The sequence below is a fragment of the Polypterus senegalus genome, unplaced genomic scaffold, assembly GCF_016835505.1.
Source record: "Polypterus senegalus isolate Bchr_013 unplaced genomic scaffold, ASM1683550v1 scaffold_8982, whole genome shotgun sequence".
NCBI classification, from domain to species: domain Eukaryota; kingdom Metazoa; phylum Chordata; class Cladistia; order Polypteriformes; family Polypteridae; genus Polypterus; species Polypterus senegalus.
Genome location: NW_024385574.1, coordinates 1 through 11,585, shown reverse-complemented (window position 1 = coordinate 11,585; position 11,585 = coordinate 1). Strand labels below are relative to the sequence as shown.

Here is an 11,585-nt window from a genome sequence, read left to right as displayed (position 1 = left end):
CAGTTGTAAGTTTACATGCAGAGTGTATTAACCAAATCTTATACAATCCCATTTCAGTTTATTTAAGTTTATCTTTGTATTGCACTCTTGATGGAGTGCTGGCTCAGAAGAACTGTAACAAGTTCACAGGTAAAAGGTGATTACCACTTTACACATTACTAATTAAATAATGCACACACATAAAGATAGACATATTTTAAAAAGACAATAAAACAAAGCAGTTACAAATGAATTAACATAAAGGGAAACTAATATGATCTTTTTTTTAAGATTACAGTTAAACATTAGACAGACAGACAGACAGACAGATAGATCTGTATTGTCATTTGTCACTTGGTCAGACTTGAACAACTGGAGGTCAGAACTTTACCTTCCTGATGTTAATTAAATCAATCAAGTGCTGCAGCGTAATTGTGGGGGAAAAAAGTACAAAAGCACATGTCTGCAAAACCAGCTACATAAAGGGGTACATGAAGAGTTTGCTCTCAGATCAACCTGTATTTCACCGAGTACCGTCATCACCATCTGCATCACTTTGAATGAGCAAAACCTGCAAGGCCCACAGACATAAAGCTGACAGGCCAGCTAAAACATCCATGGAGAATAAAAATCTACCAAATCAGTTATTTTCTTTTTTCCATACTTATTTATAAATAGAAAGATTTGTATAATTTTACACTAGTTTAAAATAAGAGACTATTTTGCATTATTCAAGATAAATGCAATACATTGAGATTCTATATTTAAAAACAACAAAATGTGATAAGATAGGTAAACACTTAGTTCACTGTGTATACGATCAGGACATATAAAAGGAAGATGATTAAAAGCTGCTTACAGGAGTGCTTTTTCAGGCTGATGCTACAATCCCAAAATATCTGCAGCTGCCTTTATAGTTGCAAAAGACAATCAGGACATTTGAAAATAGTGCAGAGAAGCTGAGTTCAACTTCCACACCACAGACAAATTTGACTTCTTTTTTTTGGGGGAACATCTAAAAAATGAAGAGACAAACAATAAGTATTTTAGAATTATTCTTACATAAAGTATAATCTATTCTAATCAAATCAAGTCTAGGATTAGTGTAAAAAATAAATAAATAAACATTTAAAATATTAGAGCACAAATACAGTTTTAAAAAAACTAAGTGTTTTGAAACAGATCCCATATATTACATCTTTCTTTTTGACATTTTATTCAATTTATTAGGAGCAAATAACATTCAATAAAAGCAAGCCAAATTACAAAACTGAGTTCAAATCAAATCAACCTCCACACAAGAGAAGAGAGCGGGGCCCAAAAAGAGCAAAACATTTAATAGTAAGAAAAATAAGTAAGAAAAAAATAATTAAAATAAATAAAGTAAATAAAAAAAAAAATAAATAAAGTCCACTTCCTCAATGTAAATGCTTATTCTAAAATGTTATTGATTAGGTCCTGCCAAAGTTTTAAAAAGCGTTTGTACAGATCTTCTAATAGAGAATTTCATTTTTTCCAATTGTATATAGTATATAACATCAATTAACCATTGAATTAAGAGAGGTGGGTTACAATTCATCCAGTTCACTTAGATAAGTCTGTGTGCCAGTAGTGTAGAGAAGGTGATCACAGTTTGTTTGTCCTTCTCCACTTTAAGCCCATCTTGGAGTCCACCAAAACAGCTGTTAGTGGGTTAGGAGGATTGTGACACTAAGAGCTGTCTGAGAGGAATTTAAAGATTTTTGGTCCAAAGTGATGTTAATTTGGTGCAGGCCCAAAACATGTGGCCCAGTGAGGCTGGAGCTTGATTGCAGCGTTTGCAGGAGATGTAGTCTTTCAATGCTGGTTTCAGATCAGACTGTCCATCTAAAAACACAGCCTATGTAACTGGAATGATTTTTGGAACAGACCTAGACTTTCAAAGGAAGCCCACGTCCCTCTAACTGAATGGGATTTTCTTTATTAACTTTAAAAATTACATTATGATGAGAATTCAATCACTGCTACTTACATGCAGTTCATTTCCATATTAAATCGATGTAAAAAACAAACATACTGTACAGTAGTTCCACTTTATATTTTAGATAAAACCTTAGAAAAGGACTCATTATTGTTATCTTAGTTCAAAGTTGATGAATTCTGCCACAGAGTCCCCTCAACATTTCCAACCCATTTAAATTACCTAAATTATTTCTGTGTAATTCTAGGTTAATTACAGTGTTAAAATCACCTCATATTACTATTGTTGAATATGTAAAATCTCTCAAAAATGGAAAAAATACTTGTAATAGCCATATTGTTATTTTGATCAAACCTCCCACGGGAATCTGCAAAATCTTCATGGATCAGATTAACCTTTTTATCAGTTAAAGTGGCAAATACTATTTGTTTAGAATTCTAAAAGAGACAAAAAATTGGACTACATTGTGTTTTTTATTTAATAAAATTTGAGTCACATAATTTGTCTTTAATTTAAATGATTGAAACTATAATTTTTCTTGTGACCTGATGTCATGAATGTTCCAACTATTCAAATTTTATGCTTTTAGAGGAAACTGTTGCTATGTTCAAACTGTTATGTTACTATATTCACAATAATTTCATGTAAACAAAAAGTGAAAAATTTTACACCTCCAGAAAAAGCAGAAAAGCTGTAATGTATCACTTGTTCCCTGAAAAGAGTCTTTTTGTTTAACTCTTTTTACTGATAGTGTATATATATATATATATATATATATATATATATATATATATATATATATATATATATATATACTCACCTAAAGGATTATTAGGAAACACCATACTATACGGTGTTTGACCCCTTTAGCCTTCAGAACTGCCTTAATTCTACGTGGCATTGATTCAGCAAGGTGCTGAAAGCATTCTTTAGAAATGTTGGCCCATATTGATAGGATAGCATCTTGCAGTTGATGGAGATTTTGGGATGCACATCCAGGGCACAAGCTCCCGTCCTACCACATCCCAAAGATGCTCTATTGGGTTGAGATCTGGTGACTGTGGGGCCATTTTAGTACAGTGAACTCATTGTCATGTTCAAGAAACCAATTTGAAATGATTCGAGCTTTGTGATATGGTGCATTATCCTGCTGGAAGTAGCCATCAGAGGATGGGTACATGGTGGTCATGAAAGGATGGACATGGTCAGAAACAATGCTCAGGTAGCCCGTGGCATTTAAAAGATGCCCAATTGGCACTAGGGGCCTAAAATGTGAGAAATTATACAGGTGTTCCTAATAATCCTTTAGGTGAGTGATATATATATATATAATTATTTCTTTAAATTCCTTCCATTGGCTTAACATTCAGTGTAAGCGTTTTGGATTATTATATATCTGTTTTAACCATTATGATATATCTTTCACTTCCAGTACCTATTGGTAATAAACCAGTACTGGCGCACTGCATTATAACATGCAGTGAATACACTTGACTTGAGCATTCATACTGTTTCTCTGTACGTTTAGCATTGTTTGCTCAGAGGCTGATGCGCTTGCTGCTTCCTAAGCAGCTCTTCTTTCTGCACCCTAATGGCCGCTTCTTCTTTCTTTCGTCTGCATTTTTCACATTAAAACTGATTAAGTCAGTGTTTGTGTTGCAATTACTTAATGCGTTTTCGTAGAATTTTTCACTTAAGCTGGCACTGAAGTCTTGATCTGCCTCAAGAATGATTTAAGAGGCAGGGGAAGTGCGGCGAAGGTGGTAGAGATGAGAACAGGCTCATGCGCTTGTGCCACACGGCCACACTGCTGGCCACTGCTGAGAGTTGATTCTAAAATAAAATAAAAATAAAAAGAGGAATAAAAATGATCACCCCCTAAAGCATTTAGCAGACATCCGTAGTATATGTGTCAAATTTCGAGGTCAATAGGTCAAACAGTTTCTGAGTTACAGGTGATTTAAAATCCTGGACAGACAAATGGACAGCCACAGTAGCGTATTGTATAAGAAGATGTTTCATCTGCTGACAATAGATGATTTCTCATGTCTTACTATATCTATATACTCCCAAACTATTCATCAGACAAACAAGAAATATTATAAAATGACTCCAAGCATAGGCCATACACAACCCCAATGTTTGAAAAAATCAGATCATTTTAAATAATATATTTATGGTATACTACTAGGGAATCCATTCCGGGCTCCTACTTTATATAGCATGTAAAAGTGAAAAAATCGATCAAGAAATAAAGAGTTACTGTATAGTTGAAAATAATTAAGATGGGGCCATAGCTGCAGCTTGCACTTCATCAGACAACAGCTTTGAACAGCAACTTGAAATTGCAATGCGCCCAGTCTGTTGCATCCACATTATCTGTGCTAAGAAACTTGCCATCACAGAATGATGACAAGAAACAGGATGCATCAGTAAAAGCCGAAATGGCGGTGTTTCAGAAGTTTCAAGTCGCGGGTTGTTTAGAACAAGTGTATCAGTATCTGATGACTGTGCTGCCTATTTCAGTGGAGGCAGGCGTGCTTTCTCAGTGGCTGGCGACTCTGCGAAGGTGCATCTCATGACTGACACACACTGGACCGTTATAATAATAATAATAAATTACATTTATATAATAATTCATTACATTTATATAGCGCTTTCTCAGTACTCAAAGCTATCCACACAAGTGAAGAACCAGGAAGCGAACCCACAATCTTCCACAGTCTCCTTACTGCAAAGCAGCAGCACTACCACTCGCCACCTGTGAGGCGTTGTGCTTTCTATGCTCTTATTACACAACTAAAGATACATGTACTTATATGACAGCATGAACTGCTTCTAGATAAGGTTAGTCTTCTATTTGTGTCAACATATTGCAGTAGTTTTATTAAAAATAAGTGTTGGTCATTTTAAAACCATTCATATGTGAGATGCCCGTGCACTGTGTCATCCCAGGGAGCCCGGGATTCCCGGGAATGAAATGTGGAATTCCCAAATTCCCAGAAATGGATAAACCCGTCCGGAATGGTTTCCCCTATATACCACTCTAGTACTGAGGGAGAACATGGGTGTTTATTCTTTGTAAACATTAGACACAGTTTGCCTACAGATATCAAGTCAAGTCAAGTTGGGGAGCATGCACTGGTACAGTCGTTGCCACACCAGCTACATGGCTAAACAACTTGGGATTCGGTTTGCAACCCCCAGGCAGACATGCGGTCCAGTCCTGCCCTCCGGAAATGACCCTCTATCTGCCACAGCCAGGTGTTACGTAGGCGACCCCTTGGCCTGGTCCAGCCACTCGGGTCCCAAACAATGAGGCTCACAATGCAGGTAATGTGCCTAATTCAGGACTCCATGAGCAACTGCTTATTCCACACAAAGTCAAACCAATGGTATTTTCCAGGGAAACACAGTACCAAAGGAGTCCAGTCCTGCGTCTCATGTCACGGGATAGCGTCCATGTCTCGCAAACCATATAGCAAGACAGGAAGCAACAGGACTCTAAAGACTTGGACCTTCATACTTTCGGGAGCAACACACATTCCTTTCCAGCAACCTCATGACCCCCCATTCTCTTCCAATCCGTCTACTGACTTCTTATGGAGAGTCACCAGAAACATGAATGTCACTGCCAAGGTAAGTAACCCTCTCAACAAGGTCAACACACTCTCTGCAAATGGACACATTGCTGATGGCTGTGCCAAAAGGACATTAAAGGCCTGGTCTTGGTTTTATCCAGGACACTCGCAAAACTCAGACACTCAGACTCTCACTCAGTCTCTCGCAGCCCGATCAGAGCCTTCATTGACCCCAAAAATTCACAGCATCGATCAGCAAAGTCAAGATCCAGTAAATCTTTCTTCACCAACAGATACCTCACAGCAGCTGGACCCGTCCTTGCCCAACACCCAGTCCATACAAGCACTGAACAGAGTAGGAGCAAGAACACACCCCTGGCGAACCTCAGAATCAACTGGGAAAATGCAGAGGTCCTGCCTCCACTCTGCACAGCACTCACAGTACCACTCTAGAGGCCAGCCATGATATCCAGCAACCTTAGATGGGATCCGCGAATCCTCATGATGTCCCATAGGGCAGCTCGATCAACTGATTGCGCTTTAGCGAAAATTAACAAAGGCTGCAAAGAAACACTGCCGATATTCGGCGTTTGTGCTCCATGAGAACCTTCAGTGGCAGGATCACTGGTAGGTGAGCAAGTGATCATGGATCCTGTGAGGACGACCCTAGCAAGGACCTTACCCGGCACTGAGCGCAGTGTTATCCCCCTGTAGTTGCTGCAATCCAGGCAATCACCCTTCCCTTCCCATGAAAAGTGGGGATGAAAAGTCCCGTTTTCCAGTCAGTTGGGATGATGCCAGTGTCCCAAATGGAAGCAAAGATTGCTTGCAATGCCAGGAGAACAGTCTTACTACCAGCCTGGACAAGTTCACCCTGGATACCACAGATCCCTGCAGCCTTCCCCCAACCCCCCTCAGCTGGTTCACCACCTGTGCAATCTCAGCAAGATTGGGTGGTTCGCAGCAAATTGGAGGATCAGCCTCAAGAACCGTGGATCCAGAGATATCCAACGCGCTGCCGGAGGGTCAGCTTTGAACAACTGCTCAAAGTAGCCAGCCTAGCAAGTCACAACTGCAGTGTCATCCGTTAGGACTGTTCCATCAGACTGTGACTCTCCGAGGAACAGATTCAGATGTGCATGATGCTTTGATTCCTCTGTAAGTGGGACGTGGATCACTAGACCACAGATGGTGTGTCACTTGCTCACAGATTCCTCTAACAAACGCCTCTTTATCTGCCCTCAGAGCCCTCGCGCCGTCCTTCTCAGTTCCTGGTACAGACCAGAGTTGCCATTGAGCCATGCGCTGCGACTCCTCTCAATAATATCCAGGGTGCCCTGTGAGATGAAACACTTACAGATGTGTCACCCTTAAAAATATAACTCTGTGGCATTGACCCTAAATAAACCAAAAACCGAACTACACAAAAAAACACACCACTTCTTGAAATTAGAGCTGCTGATTAATTGCTGCTAACATGTGTAATAATGCATTAAAATTTTCTGTAAATTACTTTTTCTAATGTGTTAATTTAATCTGGTTAATTTGACTGCACTTCACACTTAATGAGGCAGCGGCAAATTCACTTCATTCACACACACCAGTAGAGTCGCTGCTCATCCCTTATTGGAACATAAAATTCTGCTTATTGTATTGAAACACCTAGATTTTTGTACATATCATTTCATATATTGACTAGCTCTTCACAGCACAGAGAATAACATGAGAACAATTCAAATCAAACCAGTTATACAGTGAGGTGTATTTTACCGACTATAGTCTACATTATAACCTACATAGCCTGTAGTAACCAATAAAACTTGGCAATAATCAGTGTAAATTAATCATGCTAATATTTCCATCCATCTGGGCTGAAGGTTAAGATAGACTTAATATATCATTCATAACTGAAACAGTCTTTGACAATTTGCAACTTAAAACATCTAAATAAACATGTGTATCAGATACATATTTACAAGTTCTTTTCAATCTATCCTTTTCTATTTAAAAGTCTAATCTACACACATTTCCAACCATGAGTTTATGTTTCTGTTTTTTAATATTTTATTCTTTGTGTAACTGTTAATACTTTTGGTATGCTGTCTTGCAACACAGCAGTATAAACCATATGAATTGATTTTCCTAAATATTATAGCAACCCCTAATGAGTGGGAGGGTGAGGTGTTTAGTGGTTGTTGGGCATTGTTTCTATTACAATAAAATCTGTTTCATAAACTAATTGAAATAATTTCATATGCATAGGCAAGTGAATATTAAGAAATTAATCACTGAGTTATTTCTGCATTATGAAACAATATTAATATGCTTGAAGGAAATATGATAAATTATTGTTAATATGCAGTTCATTTGAATTAAAAGTTTTAATTGCTGTTACATTTTTTAATTGAGCAGCAGCCTTACTTAAAAGGAAGCACTGTGATTGTTTGTCATTATTCTTTATTCTTCGTTTCATTGTTAGAACCTTAGTATTCATCCAGTCAGTCACTCTCCCTTGACCGCTGCAAATCTGTCCCACACTGGCAGCAAAGGGCACAAGATGGAATGCAATTGCACTAGCCAAGGTGACATAGCTTTGTCATTGTAGACTTGTCCTCCTACACACAATCAATCCAAAGCAATTACTTCATGTTTCCATTTTTTCCAAAAACTGCATTCTTCAAGGAAATCAATATTTTTAATCTCATCATGGTCTCATGTTGAAACATATCATTATATCATAACATTGTCAACTTTTTTGGTGATATATACCTTCAGCATAGATAGATAGATAGATAGATAGATAGATAGATAGATAGATAGATAGATAGATAGATAGATAGATAGATAGATAGATAGATAGATAGATACTTTATTAATCCTAAGGGGAAATTCACATAATCCAGCAGCAGTATACTGATACAAAGAAACAATATTAAATTAAATAGTAATAAAAATGAAAACAATTAAAATAAAATTAATGTTCTGCATTTACTCCCGGGTGGAATTGAAGAGTCGCATAGTGTGGGGGAGGAACGATCTCCTCAGTCTGTCAGTGGAGCAGGACAATGACAAAAGTCTGTCACTGAAGCTACTCCTCTGCCTGGAAATGACACTGTTCAGTGGATGCAGTGGATTCTTAATGATTGACAGGAGTTTGCTTAATGCCCGTCGCTCTGCCACAGATGTTAAACTGTCCAACTTTAATTCTACAATAGAGCCTGCCTTCTTAACAAGTTTGTCCAGGCGTGAGGCGTCTTTCATCTTTATGCTGCCACCCCAGCACACCACCGCGTAGAAGAGGGCACTCGCCACAATCTTCTGGTAGAACATCTGCAGCATCTTACTGCAGATGTTGAAGAATGCCAACCTTCTCAGAAGGTATAGTCTGCTCTGACCTTTCTTACATAGAGCATCAGTATTGGCAGTCCAGTCCAATTTGTCATCCAGCTGCACTCCCAGATATTTAAAGGTCTGCACACTCTGCACACAGTCACCTCTGATGATCACAGGGTCCATGAGGGACCTGGGCCTGCTAAAATCCACCACCAGCTCCTTGTTCTTGCTGGTGTTAAGGTGTAAGTGGTTTGAGTGGCACCATTTAACAAAGTCCTTGATTAGTTTCCTGTAATATTGCAATATTTAATAATATTTAATAATATAATAATATTCCTGTAATATTGCAATATTTGTTGAAAAGTCAGATGACTTTTTGTAAATTTAATTCTGCAGTAGATTTATATTTGAATATTCTGAAATTAAAATTAACAAATGTCTTCAGATGTCTTAATTCAAAAGACCTCATGTCAGTTTATGATGTTTTATGGATTACTTGTGTTCAATTTGGTTGTGATTTGTTTTATATGATTAAAAGATCCATTTTTATTTTGTTATAATTACTTTTTTGCTCGTTTGTTCATTTTTTTGGGCAGTTGGTGGCGTTCAGATATTGGATTAAACTGTGATTAAGGTCAACTAACCTCCCAGAATTCTACATTATTTTTTAAAACTTTGTTTAGTTCTTCCAAAGAATCTTTTTTTAGTGGCAAAATTAGAGAGCAAATCTAAAATATGTGGAATGCTAAAACAAACCATATGAAATGAAAGCACTATAAAATCAAAAGTGAGAGAATTAGACTCTTGCAAGGAATTTTAACCAGGATCAAGAATCTTATGATTAAATTATGCTAACAATGTTAGTATGTTAAAAAATATATATGTAACAATATGTGAAAGCATACATGTATTAATATTAAATTATTGAAAAAGAATTTATATTCAATTATGTAATTTAGCATTCTGCCTAAGTCCTGGTAGTAAAATGGGCAAGCTAATAAAACTCAAATAAATTTGGACTTTATATACAGATGTACTGTACAAGAAAGCAAACTACAACTAAAGCAAATGATGCATAATATTGTGGTAATTAACTACAACAAGAAATGTAGGCTGTGTGTTTTACCCTCTTACCATTAGCGCTTCCAGCAGAAGGTTTCTCTGTGCGAGGGCCATAGTGTATCCCACAGAACGAATGCTGTCAGTAAGAGATCGAGTTTCTTTTAACGTGTGTTTAATTTCCATCACCTGTTTTCCAGTTATTAAGGGATCTTTGCCCAGATCTGAAAAAGTACAATTGTTTTTTTTTTTAAAACAGGACTAGTAGTGTCAGAGTGGATGACATGTTAACACACAGTATTAAAAATGAATATACAAGATCGAAATAAGATTATATATATATATATATATATATATATATATATATATATATATATATATATATATATATATATATATATATAAAACACAGTATATAATACAATGTAATATAAAATAATAATGAAATGTTTCATATTATTTGTTTTACACTAGAAAGCAAAACAAATACTCCAGCTTAATTTTTTCACTTACAGATCTACCAGACCTAACTAAACAGTATACATAAATACTGTACATTTTAAGGCTGAATATTATTAGTAAACTGCTATGAATTAAAAAGTTTTTACAATACATGAAAGGCATCAAGTAAGTGAAGTAAAATATTTAGCAGACCACATGGAAGAGCAAGGACAGAATGAAAAGGTGATGAATACCTTCCAGAACTTGTTCAAGAACGTGAGTAATTTTCCTTCTTGTAAAATACTTGTTAAGGTACTTAGTGAATATTCCAGTACTACGCTCTCCATCCTGAACCAGTATGCTTCAGCATCTTCACACCTGTAGTGAGAGACAAAACCAAGTGTAATCTATGTTCAGTGTACTCAGAGTTATTTGAAATTTCAATATTTGTTGAAAAGTCAGATGACTATTTGTAAATTTAATTCTGCAGTAGATTTCTATTTGAATATTCTGAAATTAAAATTAACAAATGTCTTTAGATGTCTTAATTTGTATTTGGTGGATGATTTTGTCCCTGGCAACATGTAAGATCAGGACACACTGCAATTGATTACTTTTATAATTTAGTGTTGCAAATTCGGTGCCCTACAATGTTTCATGTAATTTAAAAACAACGTTACATACAGTAACAAAGGTAAGGGATTCCATATTTCTTTTGTTCTTGTATGAATACAATGTTAGAAACCATCTGGTACAATTTAATACTTTAATGTAAAGACTAGAACTAGGACACCTTAACTTTTGTTAATACTGCACTAGATGCCACTCTAGCTCTATATAAGCTTCATTTTTAGAACCTAGTCCACTGCTTTTTTATACCTTTTGTCATTATTTATACCAAAATTAATGCAAATTTTGCAGAGGAATAAATTCAGTTGATTGCTTAGATGAGTACTTTTTGATACCAAAAGACCCACATCTACCATAATATAAATATTTTATTAAAAAAAAAGCACAGTGATTTTGTAAAGAACAATGTTAATACAAGCTGGAAGACAAATAAAAAGTCGCTAATTTTACTAAATGTTCAGTTATACTCCCAGATCGTAAGACCTTGTGGAGAAATCTGAGAAAAAGGGCCTCACTGCAGCACTGTGGGCCCGTTCCAGATACCATCAGGGAGTCGAATGAAAACACTTTTTTTTGCACAAAGAGAAATCCCGTCCATCTCT

At 36.5% G+C, this 11,585-nt stretch overlaps 1 protein-coding gene across 1 annotated transcript; it reads right to left on the bottom strand.

Annotated features, from left to right (window-relative positions):
* Positions 1–850: 850 nt before the first annotated feature.
* Positions 851–10,701, bottom strand: LOC120522322 (mucosa-associated lymphoid tissue lymphoma translocation protein 1-like; the record flags this gene model as incomplete). The annotated part of the gene is made up of 3 exons (XM_039743350.1): positions 851–994; positions 9,988–10,136; positions 10,608–10,701. Coding segments are annotated over 3 exons (387 nt in total), but the record flags the coding sequence as incomplete, so codon positions are not given.
* Between the last annotated feature and the right edge of the window lie 884 nt (positions 10,702–11,585).